General features: G+C 36.9%; 1 protein-coding gene across 3 annotated transcripts in view; it reads right to left on the reverse strand.

The window, feature by feature from the left end:
• Atl2 (atlastin GTPase 2) overlaps positions 1 to 20521 on the reverse strand; it is a 53962-nt gene extending 33441 nt beyond the window's left edge. For 2 of the 3 annotated variants that reach the window (XM_076833665.1, XM_076833668.1), the window contains exon 1: positions 20388 to 20521. In XM_076833665.1, coding sequence (XP_076689780.1) covers positions 20388 to 20505 — 118 coding nt within the window. In that variant the 5' untranslated portion in view covers positions 20506 to 20521. Of the gene's footprint in view, positions 1 to 19854; positions 20028 to 20387 lie in introns of those variants that run through there. The other variant, XM_076833667.1, reaches the window with a different exon arrangement.
• Positions 20522 to 21942: the final 1421 nt, after the last annotated feature.

Below are 21942 nucleotides of genomic sequence, written 5' to 3' on the forward strand. Positions count from 1 at the left end.
GAAAACTAATTTTAAAGGTTTATAGTTACTATTTATTTGCTTCTATAATCTATGACTCCTACAGAACCCTCCATCAGAAATGCAACTTTCAACTTAACTTTGTAACACAAACTGTTTTTCTCATAGTTAAATGTGGTTCTCTTAACTGAATGAGGGGGAAAAAAACTAGAACTAGCTATAAACACAGACCACAGACAGCAAGATCTATAAGGCCCCATCACAGCCTCTATTTAAATAACCAAAGCCTCAAACATAAATATGTCTTCAATAAGCCCTATCCTGATTTCATGACCTTTGCCATAATTAAAATGCCCACAAACAAAGCTCAAATTTATAAATTTACAATTTTATAAATCAAGATTCACGGTGTTTATAATCTAAACATTATTAGCAACTATAAGCTAAGGATCACTGTGTAATCTGCCAGGGCTAACAATCCAGCTTAAAATTCTGGAATTGTGCAGGTATGCGGAATTGCACAGGTATGCATTCTGCTGTTTTTCATAATTTTTTTTTCAATTTTTGAAATTTCTTGGCTTAGCTATGATCTTGGGGGAAAAAATAAATTACCAAAAGTCAAACTGCTTAAAGAAATTTTTTTAATTGCCACTCTAAAAAGATGGCATGGCATTTTAAATCTAAAAAAAATGAGTAGAGTGTGAATTGTCATCCAGGTTTAGTTACATTCAACAAAGCACAGTTGTGAAGGACAAGGAAACATAACTGAAGGAAGCACATATCTCTAAGCCAGTGCAATTACCAGTAAATTTGTTAAATGTGAAAAAAAAATTTGTAAATTAAACATATCAGTAAATGAAAGAAATCTATAAAACTCTAAATCAAAGCAACAATTTTCTTAGACACACTATCAAATGCTTAAAATTGGATCAAAGAAATACATTCTTAGCACATAAAATGGTATGAGAGGTTTAGGAAGAGAACAGGCAGACACTGAAATTCAGTGGGAAGTGCCATCACAGAAGTACAGAGGAATTCTGCAATAATGTTTCCTAGAAGTTAAAAAGGTAACTATGATTTGAGACCACCATCAATAAAAAAGGAATTTTTTGGAACACGAATGCTCTCAGAAAAATGTTACAAGCTACAATACCAAGAAAGAGCAATGCAGGTTTCAAAACAAACTTAGCTGAATGTTAGAATCTCACCCAAGAGATCTCATCAACAAAGCACTTCACAAGTGGAAAAACAAGAATCATTAAAGAAAAATGTCTTTCCCCTAGTATTTACTATTCAAAATTATAGAGCACCAACAAGAAAAATAATAACCAGATGATAACAACTTTGGAAATAATTGTAAAATCTTTGGAATAATATAGTCCTCCTATGGTTGCTAAAGCAAAATCTATCAAGGAAACAGACCCTGAGTTTTAATTGTCTGTAGAAAAGGAGCTTTAAAAGAGGATCTAAAAAGCTTCAACCTAGTTAACAAAGAAAAATTCTTTTAAGTTACATTAGTGTACATACAATCATTATTAAATAAGAATTTGCTTATATTAAATATCTGATATTTGTTCTTAATTTGTATGTAAAATATTTTTCTGATTTTTCCATTTATCTTTAAGATCAAGTACAACACAGAATAAGACAGATTTCCTAAAAGAATCCCAAAGAGAAATAATGCATTTACAGAAACTAATAATCTGACTTAACAGTATTATCCAGGAACCAATTAAGTGGTAAGGTCTAAGGTCTTCTATTAAAAAAAAAAAAAACAATCTTCACTCCCTAGAAATGAGAACTTCAAAAAAGCAGCAATGAACAACACATAGGACTTCAAGGTAAAAGGCTATATATTATAATGGATAAGATCAACACCTGGTGCCGGGGATGTGGCTCAAGCGGTAGTGCGCTCGCCTGGCATGCATGAGGCCCTGGGTTTGATCCTCAGCACCACATAAAAATAAAAAAATAAAGATGTTGTGTCCACGGAAAACTAAAAAATAAATATTAAAAAATTCTCTCTCTTAAAAAAATTAATTAAAAAAAAAAAGATCAACACCTAACTCCCCTGAATCAATCCTAACATGACAAACAGAAAACCAGACACTGCATATTCCTGATATGATGCATCAAGAAGCATAGCAAGATGTATTGATGGAAAACATATTCAAGAAACCTAAATCTGATCAAAGTTCTAGCTCTAACCCGAAGGAAGGAAATACAGGAGGCAGAAAAACATGTTAAATATCCCTACAGAAATATCCAAAGTATAGGTAATTCCACTAAACTAACCTGAACAAATAAATTACAAAAGCAAAGGGGTTGGGAAAAGGGTACCAACAAAAGGCCAAATATGTTTTCAAAATATACAAGATGTGTGATTACAAAATTCTGTATTCACTCCACCATACCCCTTAACATATTACTCGAAAATAAGTTCTAAACACAAGGTAATTATTTTCTCCTATATTCTGGAAGGAGAAACTCTACCCTAAGAGATTCATTATTAGGTGACTGATTAAAAGAAGGTACTCACTTATTGGTATGGAAGACTGAAAAGAATCAGCTTCAAAATCAAATCCACTTGACACCCTACAATGAAAACTCTAAGCCCAGATGACTTTCATTAGTGTATTCTATCAAACACTTAAGTTAGAATGATACCAATTCTACAGAGCCTTCCAGAAAAAAAAGGGGAGAGAAGAGAATATTTCACAATTCACTTTGTAAGTCACTATTATTACTAATACCAAAACCACAGATAGACATTGCAAGAAAACAAAACTATAAATCAATACCCCTTGTGAACACATAACGAAACCTTTAATCAAAATCTAGTATTCAGGGAGTTAGGGTTATAGCTCAGTGGTACAGTGCTTGCCTAGCACATATGAGGCACTGGGTTCAATCCTCAGCACCACCTATAAATAAATAAAATAAAGGTACTGTGTCCATCTACAAATATTTTTTTTTCAAAAATCTAGTATTCAGGATATATAAAGAACTATTAGAATTAAATAAGAACCATTCCATTTTTAAATAGGCAAGGGATTTTTAACAGACATTTCAAAGAAAATATATCAATAGCAAACATGCACATGAAAATATACTCAACACCATTAGATGCTAGGGAAATATAAATTTTTACCACAGTAAGATATTACTACACACCCTCTAAAATGGCTAAAATAGACAAGACCAACAAAAGAATGGAGTAAGAGACATTGCAAGAAAACACGGCCATCATGTATATTTCTGGCAGAAGTGTAAAATGATACAGTTAACTTCAAAAAAACTTTTTCGCAAAACCTTCTAAAAATTAAACATTTGAAAAACAACCAGTATGGGGCTGGAGATGTGGCCCAAGTGGTAGTGCGCTCGCCTGAAAAACAACCAGTAATCACACTTGGAACATATGACAACAAAAGACTTGAACACAAACGCTTATAGCTGATTTATTCGTCAGAGTCCAAAACTGGCAACAACCCAAACATTTGTTCATTTACTAGAAAATGAATAAATGTGTTAAATTCATAAACAGAAAAGAATTTTATGCGTGTGTATACACCCACAAAAACAGGTAAATCTAATAAAAGTCACATGCTAAGTGAAAGAAGCCTCACATAGACACACACACACACACAGTATTGTACTGTATGATTCCATTTATGTCGAATTCTAGAGAAAGTATAGACTATACTGACAGAAAACAGATCAGTAGTTATCAGGAGCAAAGGGTAAAGAAAAAATTGACTATGAAAGGACATTACAGAATGTCTTGAGGTACTGGAAATATTCTGTATCACAACTGTAGAAAAGGTCAAACTACAAATGTCAAAATTCAAATTGTGCTCCCAAATCAGTGAGTTTTATATAAATTACATCTCAACAGACAGATTTTTTAAAAATCAGATGTGATCTATTCTTCTTACCTCTTTCATTTATCAAACACAAGAATTAAAGCAATACAACCAATTTATCAATCACCTTCAAGAACAAAAAACATTCTAAGGGTCCCAATATTTTACAGGTGTATTGTCTGCTTCTAGGATAATTGCCCATGAAAGTTATACCAATATAATTAAAAACTGAAGCTGTCTTCCAATTCTTTCACTAAATTAAATTTAAAATATTTTTTCATAACCTGAATATAGGGACTTGAAAACAATTTCAATGTCTCCAATGCTGACAAATCCTTTTTTTCTGGATGAATTACTGTGAATACAGTCCCTGAACATGCCTAGATATTTTGGTTAAAAAACAAAAAGTGATTATGAAGTTACTAATAACTTAATTTCTTAAAAAACTCTGGAGATATTTTTTCATAATGGGGACAAAGGGCATTTTCTAAGTTCTACAAGTGTTTTATGCATCAATAGAACATAAGAATGCTCCCTAGAATATACACTATATCAAGATGCACAAGGCATACATTCAAGTTCTAGCACACATGCTCAAAAATTAGCCTCGATACTTAAAATTAAATATATCACTCACAGAGAATTTAGAGATCATGAAGCCCTATTCACTCATTCTAAAGTAAACACAACTCAACCACTATAGGGGGTAGGGAGGAGGAGCTGGGCCAGGATTTAGGTGCTATTCCTGTTATAGCAGTGCTTATCAAAATTTTAATATATATATGAATCAACTGAAGATCTTCTGAAAACTGTATATTTGGACTCCTTAAATCTGGGGTGCAGCTTGAAACTGCATTTCTAGCTAACTCCAAAATGATGCCAACACTACACTCCTGGTCCTCAGAACATGTATAGAATAACAAGGGTCACAATATTTTACAGGTTATTTAGTGTGTAAATGCCATACATTTAGTTTTATTTCATGTAGCCTAATGATGCTAAAGCAAAGTGTTCAGGAAGGAAAAAAAAAAAAATCAGGCTAAATTATAACATTCTATCCATCCTAAGATGTGCGTACACACACACACTCTTGATACAACTAACATTTCATACTACCTATTGGGGATTCTTGTGCAAGAGACAGGGTACATAAAATTATCACTACTTAAAAAAAAATAGATGGGGCTGGGATTATGGCTCAGCGGTACAGTGCTTGCCTAGCATGTGCGAGGCCCTGGGATCGATTCTCAGCACCACATAAAAATGAATAAATAAAGGTATTGTACCCAACTACAATTAAAAATAAATAAATATTTTTAAAAAATAGATGGAGAAAATGTTATAAAATGTTAACATGATACACAACTAGGGTTGAAAACTAAAGGTCAAAAGTGATCATTAGTCACATGGGTGAGCTTTTATGGCAATACTGGGCCTTGCCTCCCAGGATAATGCAGCTCGGAACAGAAATACTGACAAAACATAACATGTACTTCAGTAAGACAGAAGCAGCTATTAGCCAATCAGGAACTATAAGAAAGTTTTAATTCATAATTTTCTCTTATAAAATGTCAGTAGGAATTTATCAAGTTAAATTTCTCTCATACAAAACTGGACCTATAAAATAACAACCTGCAAAAACACAAACTCTGAAGACTCCAGAGATGAACCTATCAACAATGTCAGTTATCATATTTTCCCCACTAGTCTTGCCTCTTTGGCCAACAACAAGTTGTCCTAAAACACCCGTGCTTTTAAAAATGCTCTCAAGAGGCTATAATATAGTTCATCTCTTTCCTCCATTACTATCGAATCAGGAAAAAAAAGAGTTGTTTTTCCTGTAAGATTCATATATTATTTTATACTTGAAATCTAACGTTTCCATAGTAACCAGCACTGATGTCTCACAATTTTTGCTGTTCCAACTTAAAGAACACTACGGCATAAAAAAAAAATGCTTTTATGTATTTATCTAAATAGATGAAGAAAAATGTAAAATAGATTATAAATATGTAAGCTCAAAAGCAATTTTCCCAAAGCTTGCCATCAAATATTAACCAGTTCTTTAAAGCACACACTTGAATATAAGTGTACTTTAAAGAAAATACAAAAGTTAATTTAAAAGATATATGAAGTAAGGCTGCAGCTCATGAAGTCAACTCTATTGACTATTTAAGAGATGCTAGAATAAGTGATGGTTCAGAGGACTCTAGGCAACAGCACAAAAATTCAGCAACATTCTATTTAGGTTCTCCAAATCCTCTCACTAAAGTAGTTCTCCATTTTCTTCCAAAGAGAAGTCTTACAGAAAATCTCAAGAAATAAAAAGGATCCTAGATCTGCTCTCAGGTATTTTGGGGGAAGTGGGAAAGTAATATAATTTTATTCTGTTGCCCAAAGTGAGAGTAAAACAATGCAACTTTTTAGTTTAATATTTTTAAGGAAGTTATTTTTTATATATCCTAGAGGAATTCCTGCACAAATATGTAAGAGAAACATGATTTCTTGTTCACTGAAGTATAAAAAAAAAAAAAAGGAAGAGGGCTAGAGCTGGGGCTCAGCAGTAGAGCACTTGCCTGGCATGTGTGAGGCACTGGGTTCAATTCTCAGCACCACATACACATAAATAAATAAAATAAAGGTCTATAAACAACCAAAAAAAAAAATACTAAAAAAAAAAAAAAAAGGGCTAGGGCAGGGGATGTGGCTCAAGCAGTAGCACTCTCGCCTGGCATGCGTGCGGCCCGGGTTCAATCCTCAGTACCACATATAAACAAAGATGTTGTGTCCGCCAATAACAAAAAAATAAATAAATAAATATTAAAATTCTCTCTCTCTCTCTCTCCTCTCTCACTCTCTCTTTAAAAAAAAAAAAGGAGGGGCTAGATTAAAACCTTTAAAAAGGAAGAAAGAAATAAAACAGCACAACCTAAACACCCATGGATAAACCGTAAGTCAGAAAATTGAAATCAATAAATAAAATCTAAATATTGATATAAATCAATATTTAATGAAAAAACAAATCAAGCCACAAAAGAATACATGACTTCAGCCACTTACTATGATTTTTTAAACACAAAAATTTTTATATCTATTATTTATGAAACACACATACACATCATAAAACTACTTAAAAACCAGAAATATATGCCATGATCAGGATAGGTATGTATATAAAAAGGTATTGCGTGAATTCCTTAACTGTCCTATTTCTCTCTTAAAAGGGATTCAAGCCACGCACAGTAGCACATGCCTGTAATACCAGCAGTTCTGGAGACTGAGACAGGAGGATGGCAAGTTCAAAGCCAGCCTCAGCACAAGTGAGGCACTAAGCAACTCAGGGAGACCTTGTCTCTAAATAAAATACAAAATAGGGCTGGGGATGAGACTCAATGGTTGAATGCCCCTGTGTTCAATCTCTGGTACCCATTCCCCTCAAAAAAGGATTCAAAACTGATATGGCAAATATGTAATAAGTTGTATGCAAAAGGAACCTGAGCTCTACTGTATCTTTATCTGTCACGTTTGTAAATTTGAAGCATATTACAATTGTTTTTAATGAAACATACTGTCTCAGAATTTACTTCCCCAAAGAGGGAACTTACAGTCACAGTCTCAATGACTTTCACCCTGTGAGTGTAATACTCTCAACAACCCTGTGACCTAGCTATCATCCCAATTTCAGATGGAGGAAATGTATAGATTCAAAAAAGTTTTTTAAAAAAATTCTTCAAAATTCTACAGCTAAAATGTAGTACATACATCAAGATTTCTACTTTATATTAAACCCACAATGCTATTTTTTTTTTAAAGAGAGAGTGAGAGAGGAGAGAGAGAGAGAATTTTTTGATATTTATTTTTTAGTTATCGGCGGACACAACATCTTTGTTTGTACGTGGTGCTGAGAATCGAACCCGGGCCACACGCATGCCAGGCGAGCGCGCTACCACTTGAGCCACATCCCCAGCCCCCCACAATGCTATTTTCAAACTGCTTTTTCATGTTATTCAATATTAAAGGATAATTTATATAAATATCACTCATTGTTCCCCAGTGGCATAAACAGATAAAGTAAGGAGGCTCAAAACAGTCAAATGAGAACCTACAAGTCTTTTTTTTATTCTCTTGGTTGGGAGCTGCTTTTCCCCCCTCCAAATTTTTTTTTATTGGTGCCTTATAGTTATACAAAATAGTAAGATTCATTGTGACATATTTGTACACGCACATAATATAACAATATACTTTGGTTAATTTTGTTCCCTATAGTAGAGGATAGGAAAGGTAGCAGAATACAACAGTTACTATTATGGTATTATGTAAAAATGTGGATGTGTAACCGATGTGATTCTGCAATCTTTGTAATGTTTTGAATAACCAATAAAAAAATAAAATTAAAAAAAAATTTTTTGTTCCCTAATACTTCCACTTTCAGACCACATTTTTTTAATGACACAACATTTAAAATGAATCCTAATACTAGCTCATCTACTATGAGTAAAAATTGACAAGTACAGAATATAAATAGGATTAAAGGGTTTGTTTTTGTTTGGAAAAAGTGAGTTAACTTACTTCTGGTATTTGAGATTTCTAGATCCCTAACATTCCAGATAAAACTGGACTATTGGACAATAACTAGAGTAATCAAAATAATCAGAACTACAGATACACATAACCCTTCATTAACAGTGGAGGTCTTCTTGCTCCAGAACTGTCAACCCATTGTAATTTAGTTATAAATGGTCTACAACTGAGTTATAATATCAGTATTTAATTAGCCATAACCACAGGGTAAAACAATGAGTGCCATGCATACTAAAGTTTAAGAACCATCCAAGGGCTTGCTCATAATATAGACTCTTGTACCTCACCTTCAGAATTTGGTTCTGCTCATCAGACATGGGGGCCCAATCTACATTTTTAACAAGCATCCAGTAACAACCGCCAATTCTGATGTGCAGGATGAAAGAATTAGAATTGGAGGAACCTTAGCCTTTATTCCTTCTATAAGCAGTCACTGAACACCTACAACATGGTTCTAGGAACTGAAGATTCACTAGCAAAAAATAAAAATAAAAATAAAAATCTTGCTCTTAGGTACTTACATTCTAAAGATGGAGAAACAGAATACACACACAATGCCTGCTAGTGTTAAGTAGCACAGAGAAATACAAATGGTTTAAGGGAAACAGAACAGGGTATTGCTATTTTCTAAGAGTAATCAGCAATACCTTCTCCAATAAGGAAACATTTGAGCAGAAAAAGTGAATGAAGTACACATCTGGGAGAAGAAAGGAAAACATTATTAATTTCTTTCTCATCACTCAAAATAATTTACCATGTGAATTATTATTTTTTTGTGGGGGGGGAGTACTAGGGATTGAACTCAGGGGCACGGAATCACATCCCAACCCTATTTTGTATTTTATTTAGAGACAGAGACTCACTGAGTTGCTTAGCACCTCACTTTTGCTGAGGCTGGCTTTGAACTCACACACGATCTTCCTGTCTCAGCCACTGGAATTACAGGCTGTGCCACTGTGCCCAGCGGGAAATAATTTTAGGTGGTATATTTTTTTACTACAGAAGAGAGGAAAACACTTAAGAGTGTCTACTTTGTGCTTATACCATGTATTATCTTTTTAATCTTCAAAATCACTTTGTGGTGTAGTTACAAGTTTCCTTGTTTTCATAAAGGAGGACACTGAGTGAGGCTCAAATTAAACAATCTGCAAGAATACAAATTTTGTATGTAGTCAAGTAAGGATGCTCAGCCGGGTTTTTGTGATTATCAAATCTATCATCTTCCAACTATGCCAAACTCCACCTTTATTACTAAAAGAGAATATCAGTTGAATAAACTCGGTCAATGTCTACCTGCATTATTAAAGGAGCATATCTGATGAATACAATCAGATCTGAATTCTTATGTGGTTAGGATTTCTAGAAACCTGGAAAAATAAAAAGAGTACCAAAAATTAAATATATTTACATAAAAAGGATGCTTTCATTTTTATAACAAATTTTTGGCACACAGCTATTTTTTCCAAAACTTCCATGTCTAAACTCAATCATTTATATAGCCAACAAATCATTTATACAAGTTCCAACATTTGGGGAACACAAGTTTTTTCTTCATAAATTTTCTAGAAGGGCAAGTTTTAAATTGCAGATCTTTAAGATGCAATAAAAGGATATTTGCCCTTGGCAATACCTGCATATATTTTACAACTCATTGTTTCATATTCAGTACAACTACTACTGCAGAAGGCCACCCACCCTACCTACTTGAGACTAATAATTAGAAAACACAGAATCATACTAGATACTAGAAGCACAATTCACCAATAATACCCTTACTCTAGAGATTCTAACACAAAGATGTATAAAAGGAGAGTAGAAAGAAAATCTACTTGAGTAAAACAAAAGCCATACTATATAGGATTACAAAAACTAGAGCCATTAATGAAGACATCCTGGAGATGGCTGCATTTCTCTGGCCCTGGACATCAGGTTAAGGCTAACCTTAAAATACAGGCTAAGAATGCTAAACATTATCCCTGAGGAGAGCTACTGAAAATTTTGGAGCAGAGACAGGACTAAACCTATGTTGCAGAGATAAACTAAAAGTAATGAGTAAGAAGTGTAACGAACTAAGAACAGGGAGATCAGCTAAAAGGCAATTTGAAGAGCCTAGACACGAGAAGTCCAAAGTCAAGCTGACAATAAAAATGGGAAAAGATGTATGCAAAAGCTAGTTCTTAAACATCCATCTTTTGGCCTAGACAACAGATAATAATAAACTACTTCATATTTTTCATAAGGGACATTTTCTTTTCTTTATTAAGTGACAATGTACTCCATTTCCATTTCCAAAAGTATTTTTCGCACAGTGAATCCAAGGTTTTGCCACACACAGATCAGGAATCCATCAAAACCAGAGTAGGATTCCTCAATGCAGGCAAATAGTTTAATCATTCCTATTTGGGCTCTAAAATTAGCTTTGTAGAAGTTAAAGCAGACAGGTAAGAGGAAAATTGTGACAACCAAGAGAATCTCCCCCTGCTTGCCCCCCCACCCCCCCCCCCTCTCACACACACACATACACACAAATTTAGAACAGGGTTATCATGACAAATTTCAAAAAGGCATGCCAAAAGGACGGAAATAAGACACTAAATTCCATTTTGCTACATCTCTCTACCTCAGATAACTGTTACAGCAGCAATTTAAAAAAAGAAAGTATTCAAATTCCAGACTTGTCTCAAAATAGGCAAAATTCCTACTACAAGAGCAGCTGTAAAAAGAAGGGAATGGTGCCAAAAACAAATAAACATCCCTCCAACCAGATAAAATGTGACTAATTTGAAAAAACAAAGGAATAGGAAAGTGAGAGTTTCCCACTACACTCTCCTTTTGTCCCTTCTCTAGCTAGACAATTTTAGGGTACATGTGTTAGAATTCTTTGTGGTAAATAAACACATAAGCTCAAAAACAGAGGGAAAGGGGAACACAACTCTGCTGTTTTAAGTCACATTTTGGGCTACTCAGACAGCTTTTCCAGGAACTATCCAGTCATTTAAATCAATTCTTTGCTCTATTTGGCTACAGAAAAACAGCCCCATATTCCTTTTTTTTAATTAAACATGTTCTAACACTATTTGTTCTTCCAGTTACCTCTAATTACGTTTTTAAATACTTGTTAAGAATCCTTTTTAGACTGAAAATTCTTTAAAATCAGGGGCAAGTGCTTAAATTAATTTTGTAAGGTTACCAACATACTGTCCTTTTATCGAATAATTCTTCTCCATGAATTTCCTTCACCAACACTCGCAGTAATTCTACTTCTGAAATTACAAACTTAACTCATAAGTATGCTAAGGTCTCCCTGATCTCCTATTTACATGAAAGCTTGGAGCAGGGATCTCTATACTTTTCTATGCTGGTATTCACAAGCAACTGAAAAGCCTTGCTTATAAGGTAGATATGAAACGTCAAATAACAGCATAAAAGGAAAAAAAAAAGTTCTGCCCAAGTATGGTCTTCAATTTGCCTGCCCCAACCCACCCCTTCTCTATCCCAAAAGAAAACTAATCCCATTCCCTTCATGTTCCCCCTTATCCACAAAAAGCATAACTTTGAACACTCAGTACACGCCAAATGTTTTTAAGACATTATATTTTAATCTTAAACTTCTAAAGTAAGTTTTTTAAGTTACAAAACTGAAGCTTACACTATTGGTATGACTCTGCACCATGTACAGCCAAAGGAATGAGAAATTGTGCTTCATTTGTGTACTATGTGTCAAAATGCATTCTTCTATCATGTATAACTAATAACAAATTTAAAAAATAAATGTTTAAAATGACATTGGGGAGAAAAAAAAAACTGAAGCTTGATGATTAAAGAGAGCTGAACCTATCCACTATTTTCTTCTACCACAATTCTGGGCACTAAAGCAGATGCCCATAGTCTAGCAATTAAGAGACAGGCACAAGTAATCAATATTCCACAAAGAATTTAGAACAGTAAAAAAACAAAGCACTCTAACAGCATACCTAAAGAGGAGGTTGGCACTAAAGTCAGTGTGTTCAAAAGTTGCCAATTTAAGAAATATATTCATGTGAAAGAAATTATTTTAATTTTTTAAAAATATACTATCCTTACCAAAAAAATATAAAATTAAAAGGCAATTATAAAAAATAATTTATTACATACAAAAGGGATTTTAAAATAAAAGAAACTGAGAGATGGTCAAAGAAGCAATTAATAAAAAGAATTCACATTTCAATTGTGATATCAATATTTCAACATCAATTGCAAAAAGAAATACAAATTAGTCAGGCACTGTGGCACACAGCTAATTCAAGCAACTCCAGAAGCTGAAGCAGAAGTCTCACAAGTACAAGGACAGCCTGAGCAACTTAGGGAGACTCTACTCAAAATAAAAAATAAAAAGGGCTGGATATGTAACTCAGTGCTAGAATGTTTACCAAGCATGCATAAGGCCCTGGGTTCAATTCCCAGTACCACCAAAAATATATATGTACATATTACAAATTAAAACAGTAAAATGCTCATTTTTACTTATGTGTTGGCCTATTTTCCCCCCTTTCTTGGTACTGAAGATTGAACTGGAGTCGCTTTACCACTGAGCTACATACCCAGCTCTTTTTATTTTTAGACAGGGTTAGTTAATTAAATTGCAGAAGTTCACACTAAGTCATTGAGGCTGGCCTGGAACTTGAGACCCTCCTGCCTCAGCCTCAGAGCACCTAGAATTACAGGCATTTATTTTTAACTAACACCCATTGTGAACAAAGACATTTGTAAACAAACACAAACCTTACCCTACTGGAGAAAGAAAAGGTGTGACCTTTGTGAATGGATTTGGCCAGGGATAGCTTCAATCTTAAAAGTGTGCATGCCATTTGACCCAGTCATCTACTTTTAAGAATCTATCCTAAAGGCCGTGATTTATCTGCAAAGACATTTAGCCAACATTATTCACAAGAAATAACCCCATCTCCAAAAAGAGAATTAGCTAAGTAGTACTACATCACAATTTTTTTAAAAAATCATATTGTAGGAATTATTTAATCATATGGGAAAATATGAAACAAAAAAGCAGATTCCAACAATTACAATGAGGTCTCAATTTTGGAAAAATTAAATTATTCCTTTTTAAAAGAACATAAACTAAAACATATTCACTAAAATACTAGCAGTGCTTAGTTACCGTTAACAGGTATTTTTATTTTCTTTATTTGTATTTTTCAAAGTGTTTTCCAAGATTTATTCATTTATTTTTTAATACCAGGGATTGAATCCAGGGGCGCTTTACCCTATCATGAGCCACATGCCCACCTCTTTTTATTTTTTATTTTGAGACAGAGTCTCACTAGGTTGCTTGGGGCTTCACTAAGTTGCTGAGGCTGGCTTTGAACTTGTAATCAATCCTCTTACCTCTGCCTCCCAAATGAGTCACTGGGATTACAAGTGTGCACCATCACACCAGCAAGATTTACTGTTTTTAAAATTTTTTAAAGTTAAAAGCTAGGACCATGAGCTATCATTTTACACACAGTAAGCTTAAAAATCTATGATCATCCTGTTCAGTAACATGTTTTGCTACAACTTAAACATGACAAATTTCTATCATAATATACACTTGTAAAAAACATTTAGCACCAGCCATATCATTCAAACTTCTCAATTTCTAGCATACTTCAAAGTTTAGCTACTTTTTGAGAAACAACATCCAAGTACCCAGCCATTTTTCTGCAGTAAAAGCCTCTCAATTCTATACAAAAAGTTCCACATAGCCAGTCCATACTGTCATATCCATTAAGAAATAAAAAGGCTGATGAAAATACAACAGCAATTTCTGAAATTTTTATCAATAACTGTCTTCAAAAAAAATCTAAGAACAAGGGTGATTTTCTGCAAAAAAAAAAAAACTTCTCTCCAACTTGTCATTCAAAATAAAGCCCTCCCATTTTTATAAAAGTGAATTTAATCCAACTTTAAGAATTTCTATATAGAATGCTTTAGAGTTTCTAAAGTGCCTAAATAGATATTACCTCTCTGATGAAGAAAAAAGAGGAGGGAAGAGACAAGAAAGGGAAAAGAGGAGAGGAGGGAGTTGGGGGAGGAGAAGCAGTCTGTAAGGTGGTACAGACCTGTAATCCCAGCAACTCTGGAGGCTGAGGCAGGAGGATCACAAGTTCAAAGTCAGCATAGGCAACTTAGTGAGACCCTTTCTCAAAAAAAATAAAAAGAGTTGGGGATGTAGCCCAATGGGAAAGCACCCCTGCGCTCAATCTCCAGTGCCTCCCCCCAACACCCCCCAAAAAGGAAGGAAAAGGAAAGACCTATAAATTTAATAGGGTAGATATTAACCATCAGGAAGGCACAAATGTTCAGATAAACACTATAGTCCTAAAATTAAAATTCAAGTCTTGCTGGATATGGCGATGTGTACACATCCCTAATCCCAATGATTCTGGAGGCTAAGGCAGAAGGATCACAAAATCAAGGTCAGTCTAGGAAATGAAGCAAGACCCTGTCTCAAATAAAAGGAAAAGGGCTGGGGATATAACTCAGTGGTAGAATATCCATGGATTCAATCCCCGGTACCCAAAACAAAAAAAAAAAAAAAGTTTTTTTAAATGTTAAGGATACAGTTCTAATTGCTGTCCATGACTCTACCAAAAAGGATTAAATGAATTGGAAGTCACTGTTTATGTGGTTTTAAATCAATCATTTTTTAGGCATTCCTTGTATATGACAGGCTGAAGTAGATTTTGCAGATCACTGTTTGAAAAGCCAATATTTGGAAACTGCCATGACCTTAAGCTAAGAAATGAACTCATACTGAATTCTGTAATTGAAATAATTCCAGAAGGTGACCTTGTCACATGATTCTCTAAAATGCATGCTTACTGAAATGAAGAGTTAAGAAATATGTATACTTATATTTACTTATATTTTATTTTTAAAACTGAAAAGGCCTTCCAAGTCACAAATCATCTATTTTAAAAATTAATTTAAGTTCAAAGTCTCAAATAATCAAACATTATAACTACTTCCAACAGAGTATTTGGCACAGGGTTAAGCAGTTTTGCCACATTTAATACTCAAAATAACCCTATAATGAACATATTATCCACATTTCACAGATAAAGTTAAAAAAACTTTCCCCCACCCTTGTCCAAACTAAACCTCCTTACACATTAAAGAAGAAAATCATAACTTTTGATTGCAAATGTACTTTACACATAATAGAACAAGTAGTCAAACTGGCACATTCTTACATGTTACTGTGTCTAATACACAGCTTTACAAACTGTAAAGTATTACAAACCCTTGTACCCTATCATCTGCTTCCCGCAATAGCCTTGTTATGAAATTATCATCACTACTATATATGAGGGCTTCAAAGCTTAAAGAGCTTAAGTCACTCAGCTTATGACTCCTTGTTCTTCTTCCACCACATTTTCTTCTCTATGATTAAAGAAACATTGTTGCCATATCAGCATTTTGCAGGGAAAGATGAAATGTACTAGAGACCCGAGCTATGCATCTTTCATCAATTACATATTTCTCCAACTAGTTATTAGAATTACTAGCTAACAGGATATCCAGCTAATCACTAACTGATGTCAATCATAGAGACACAAGTTGTATGAATAAGTTTTATTAAGCTAGTAGTTTAGCAAGGGAATTACCTAGATTGTATGTATACTGACCAGAAGACCAAATCCAAGTAAGTCTAAAGAGCACAGTTTCTCTTTGGGAAAACAGAGGATGTTTAAATGAGTCTTTCATGACTTCAGTATTGTTTCTAGTAGCTATCATCTGCCCATATAGTTACTGTATAGCCATTTTCCAAAGTAGTGAAGATGGCTGCTGACACGCAGTGTTACCATTCTATCCACAATATGTGTATACACCAAAGCACATAAAGATATATTCACCAATAACTTAAGAAATCATTTGCAAAATGGTTACTTTGGCTTTACACTTCCAGCCATTTCATGCTACTCAATAATGAGCAGAACTGTTATACTTTCTTCACCAAGTGTTCTACTCTCTTTCATATTTACCTTTTCCCTTTCTACTTTAAAATTTCCTAGTCCACTTGGTGACTTGCCTTCTCATTCCTTTTTAAATGGCCCGATCTTCTCTCTCCTTCATTAGATCTTCTCTCTCCTTCATTAGTTTATGCTTTCAAATTTTGTTTATTCAACAAAGCCTGGTCATTCCTAGTTATATGTAACAATGGCCAATGTATGTGGGACCCCTAGCCTCCTCCAAGTCTGTTAAGAGTGCCTCAGTAGTTTCTGAGACTGTGGAGAAATCACATTCACTCTCTTCAATGAGAATACAGAATTCCTTCACAGAAAGGTTTTAAGAAATAAAATCAAGACAAGATTTTAAAGTGTTTTATAAAGTCCCAAAAATTACCCTATTGCCACTGTATTTTCTGGTTGGCATTTCCTTTGGCCAAACACTTTTAAAACTATAGAGAAAGCCCTCAAGTGTTCTTCTGTATGGTGAATGGCAAAGGATAGTTAGGGTGGAAGAAACTTAGTTGAGTAATGGATTTATTGTAGGATCAAGTTCAGTTATTCTATGTTCACATCTATCAATGACAAATTTTCTAGAAAGTAAGTAACACACCTGGCTTTTGAAATCTCAAAATGGCTACAAAATCAGAATACCACCACACTTAAAAAAAGGGGGGGGGGTTGTTCTTTGTCTTCACCCCAGAGATAGCCCTCTTTTTTACAGAGCTATAAATCACCATTAAAGGAAAAAAGAAGAAAAAAAAAAGTATTAACTTCTACTCCCTTTCCATTTTTGGCACTGAGAGCCTGCCAAACAGCTGCATGTCAAGCAAGCCTTCTAACTGAGCAAAAACAATTTTTTAAACACATCTTGCCATATTTTGCAATAAAGGTAAAAGGTATTAGAGAGATCCTACTATGCATCTTTCATCAGTTACATATTTCTCCAATAGTTATTAGAGTTACTAACTGGCAGTGTATTCAACTAATCACTGATTGTTCTTATGTCAACCATAGAAACACAAGTTATGAATAAGTTTTACTAAGCAGGTAGGTTGGCAAGGGAATCCCCTGGATTCTACATGAACTAGTCAGAAGACCAAATCCAAGTCAGTCAAAAGTGCACATTATCTCTTTGGGGAAAAAAAAAAAAAAAAAGAGGATGTTTAAATGAGTCTTGCTTTTAAGTCCCACAATTTAAAAAATATATCTTGTAGTTCAGCATCATCATACTAGTTGACAGTGTTCCAAGTACAAGTAGTTGCCTAATTTTGGAAAAGGTCTAACAATTTCAAAAAAGTTTTTATTTGTGAATATTAAACTTCAATATTAGCCACAATTAAGTTTCATTGTGGCTAGGAATGTAGCCCAGTAGTAGAGCATATGTACAAGACCCTGGGTTTGATATCCTACTGTGGGGAGGTGGGGGAGGGGGGCTGTTACAGCCAAAAACAAAAACTTTATCACAAAGTTACAATACAGTCTCTCTCTCTCTCTCTCTCTCTCTCTCTCTCTCTCACACACACACAAATATTCTGAAATACTGCATGCCTATGTGCACTAAACTTAAGGCCAGAATCTTAATTTTTGACCATAGTTTATTTTCCCTGTAACAAATGTCTTTACTGTAAGGTAGCTCTTCTCCCCACAAAAGAAAATTTTCACAGAATTTCAAAACACTTTACTAAGTAGATTTAATCACATCTACAGAATCCTATCAACGTGTAAAGTCAATAATGCTTATGTACTGAGGTGCTTATTTGCTTTCTAAAGATCCTACATTCCTAAAAGAGTAAACATTTCTCTTAAGAGAAACACAGCATCTTCCTTACTAAAGTGACACCTGACTCACCCCAACTCAACTCTTCAACTTTACTTCTCCAGAATGCAGAGGGGGAAAAAAGAGTTTATACAACATGATCAAAAAAAGATGAGTCCCTAACAATTCACAACTTGTTTGTTCTTATCTTCAACTCAAATCCTAACAAGTTTATTTGGTTTTTAATGCAGTAATGGGTGACTCTGAACAAATTAGAAGGTGCAGGGGTTCTTTTAGGCAGTCATTTGATAGGAATGGCTATCAATTTAATTTCTTCCACCCTCTCACCACCACCACCACCAGAAGAAAGACAAAATCTCTAAGTAGCAGTCAAGAGCTTTTAGTAAATGGTAGGCCCCATTTATCAACAGTCTCCTGAGTCTTCTCTCTTTTCAATAAGCAACACAAAAACAATGTTCATAACCATAACTGAGTCAAAATGTATGCTTCTCCTAAAAAAGGCAAGTAGATAAAATACTTTGAAACTATATCTAAAAGAGTTTGGGGTAGTGAGGAGCACATACATCCCCCTCTCCTAGGGCCCAAAAGAACTAAATTAATCCATTCATATTTCAGGCAGCTAATTACTTGAGATATACAACCCGCAGATCTAAGGCAAAGCCTCTCCGGAAGTATATCTTTCTATAAACTATAAACAGTTCAGTCAAGTGCTGTAGTTGGCAAACAATAACTCAATAAGCTTCATTTCCTTTTCTTTTTCACTTAGGAAAATTCTAGATGTCATCACCTTATATATGTCCAAGGACTACCATGAATGATCAAGTATATCTATTCTAAATAAACTTTTTTATTAAAGTGAATCCTTACCAGACCGGTAGCACAGAAAGCTGGGGCAGGAAGATCGCAAGTTCCAGGCCAAGTTGGGCAAATTGATGGAACCCGGTCTCAAAACTTAAAAATCAAGACAGAGAGGTGTGGAGGGGTCGGGATAGCCCTCAAAGGTAGAGTGCCCCAGGGTACAATTCTCAATACCACAAAAATAACAAAATAAAGTGAATACCTGTGTTTAATTAAATATTAAATTCAAATGTTTTAAATTTCATCCAGTAAAACTTTTATCAGATTGTGAAAAAAAATCAGAAAAACAAGTGCTCACATTCAGTATATTTAATATACTCTTACCTTAGCTCGACGTACTTAACTCTAGGCTTTTACTATTTATAAGCCTTTGAGAAACTTTATGCCTTTAAGTAACATCAAAATTCTCAATCAGGATTCCAAACGTTTAATTCACACCACAGTGAAAGATCAAATGCTAAACTCCTAAAAATAGGGGTGCTATGAGTGAGAGAAACACACAACACCGTGCTGCCAACGCAACTGCGCCTTCGAGGGGGCAGGGGCGCCTTTACACGTACAGTAGGAGCTCACATTCAGCAAAACCGGGGAACGAAGGATCAGGTGACTTAACACCACACTTTCAGTCTGATCCGAGTGACTAGGAACCCTAGGCTCAAAACACCAGTTTGACACCTAAATCTAGACTTGGGACCCTTGCCACGCGCAACTCGCTCAAATGGGTCGGGGACTGAGCCCCCCCCACCCCCGGAACGCGAGTCCGAAGCACAACCCCGGCCTGCAGACTGCGGTTCACTTCAGAAGAGTGTCGGCAGAGCCTTCTGACCTGGCAGCGAGGTGTCCGCTGTCCCCACGTCCTTCTCCCCGAAGGGGCCCATCACGCCCCGGCCGCCCCTCGTTCTCTGTCCGCGCGAAGCACAGAGGGCAGAGAGTGCCCTCCAGGTGACGGGTCGCCTCGCCGCGCCCGAGATCGAAGGACTGCGCGGCGGCGCCGCCGACCTCCCCGAGTCCCAGCCCGCAACCCTGGCTCAAGGCCGCCCCCTCGGGCCGGGGCGGACACGGCCGCAGCCACGCGGCGGGCGAGCGGGCAGGGGGCCGGGCCCGGTTCAGACGCGCGCGCCGCCCGTTCACCCGACAGCTGCAAGAGCTGCGAGAACCGCGCGCCGCGCTCTCAGGCCGCGCGCGGCAGAGCACGGGGCGCGGCTGGGGCTAGGCCCGGCGGGCAGACGCGGCGGCGGGAGGAGAGCGGAGCCAGCCCAGGACTCCGACCCCGCCGCCTGCGGCCGGTGCCCGCGAGCCCGAGCTGCCGGCCGCCTCCCTCTACACGAGCCCTGCGGGCTCTGTCCTGCCGGGCCGTACCTAGGGAGGTCGTGGACGAGACATGGTTAACCCCGGCGCTAGGGTCGCTGGTCCGCCGCCGGCGCCTCAGCCCCTGGTGCGGCTGCTGCCTTCGCGCTGCCTCGTCCCTCTCCGCCATCTTGTACCGATTTAAAATTAACTCCCCACTGACGTCAAACGCCGCCGCCGCTTTATCAACCTCCCGGGAGCCGGCGGGGCGGCCAGCGGGTCCTAGCGCCGCCCTCAGCCCGCGCCTCCCTGTGCTGCCCCCGCCCCCGTCCCGCCCATCCGCTCCCTCACTCCGCCTCCGCCCCGCAGTCGTGAGACGGGGATTTCTCCGCCCAGTGTTTCTGGCAGGAATGGGGGCGCACTAAGGCTCTCGCCGCGGTCTAACACGCCCACCTTTCTGAGCTACCTACCACACCCCCTTAGCTCTGGGCTGGATTGTGTAAACCGATAAGGCATCTCTGAGGACTAAGTTCTTCCTTCCCAATTCAGTTCCCCAATTCTATTGACATCTCTAGTGTTGGTTCGTGCCCTGCACGTGAGGTTGCGTTCACACCCCTTTCCTTCTCGCCTTTCCATTCCCACGACCGCCTCCGCAGCTGTTCCCCTTGTCGTCCTCTTCACCCAGCAAATTGTTGCTTGTGTTCGTCTTTTTATCTCACCCGTGCAAGTCCGTACTGTTGTTTCCTCTCCTACCACCATCATACAGTTTGTTTGCACTAGCTTCCCATCTCTCCATTACTTAGGAGATTCTCCTCTGTCTTCTTAACTGCAGGTACCATAACCTTACCCTCCTGTTCCTGGCACTCTGCAGGGGCAAACCAGAAAGCACTCTGATCAGATAATGAATTGTAGTAGGTCCTTTCTGAACTGTAATGAACCTTCTTGTGGGGATCCAGTGACATCCTATAGAAAGTTCAGGTGACTTTTTGAAATAATTGTCAACCTGTGGTAGCGTCTGCGAAACGTGGTCTCTAATCTCTTGGATTTTTACCACATCCTTAGCTTCATTAGAAACTCCTTTTCTCTGGGTAAAAACAGGTGTCCACGTATTCAAATAAATGCCTTGTTCAGGTCTTCTCATAATCTGAAGCTCACAGCCTTTCATCCTGCATGATCTTTAGAAAAACATTGGTATCTTAGAAGCTTGCAGGGGACCATTCTAGAGGGACTTTTCTTGAGCTGTTGGGGATTGTTTAGTCATCTGTTTTCTGTCTTTACCACTAAGGGAAGAGATTGAGAGCTCCTTCTGATTCCTGGAGAAGTCTAAGCAGCTACTTGTCTGATGAAGTGTTTTCTTTCATCCATCTCCTATGTGATATCTATTAAATATTGTCCAGTCTGCTTTGTGCAAGGCATCATCTCGGACATAAGAGAAGATGCAAAGATAATATTTTTACCTTCCATTCACTATTAGCAGTTAACGTAGCACTGAGCATACCCCATCAACGATCCTGGGAAAGTCAGGGTGATTCCCAAGGTTGCACTGCTGGCCAGTTGGTCACCTAACTAGTGTCCTCTCTGCTATTAGACACTGTTAAGTCTCATAGGTTGCTACTAAGTGCCCCAA

The sequence above is a fragment of the Callospermophilus lateralis genome, chromosome 14 (genome assembly GCF_048772815.1).
Source record: "Callospermophilus lateralis isolate mCalLat2 chromosome 14, mCalLat2.hap1, whole genome shotgun sequence".
Classification (NCBI taxonomy): domain Eukaryota; kingdom Metazoa; phylum Chordata; class Mammalia; order Rodentia; family Sciuridae; genus Callospermophilus; species Callospermophilus lateralis.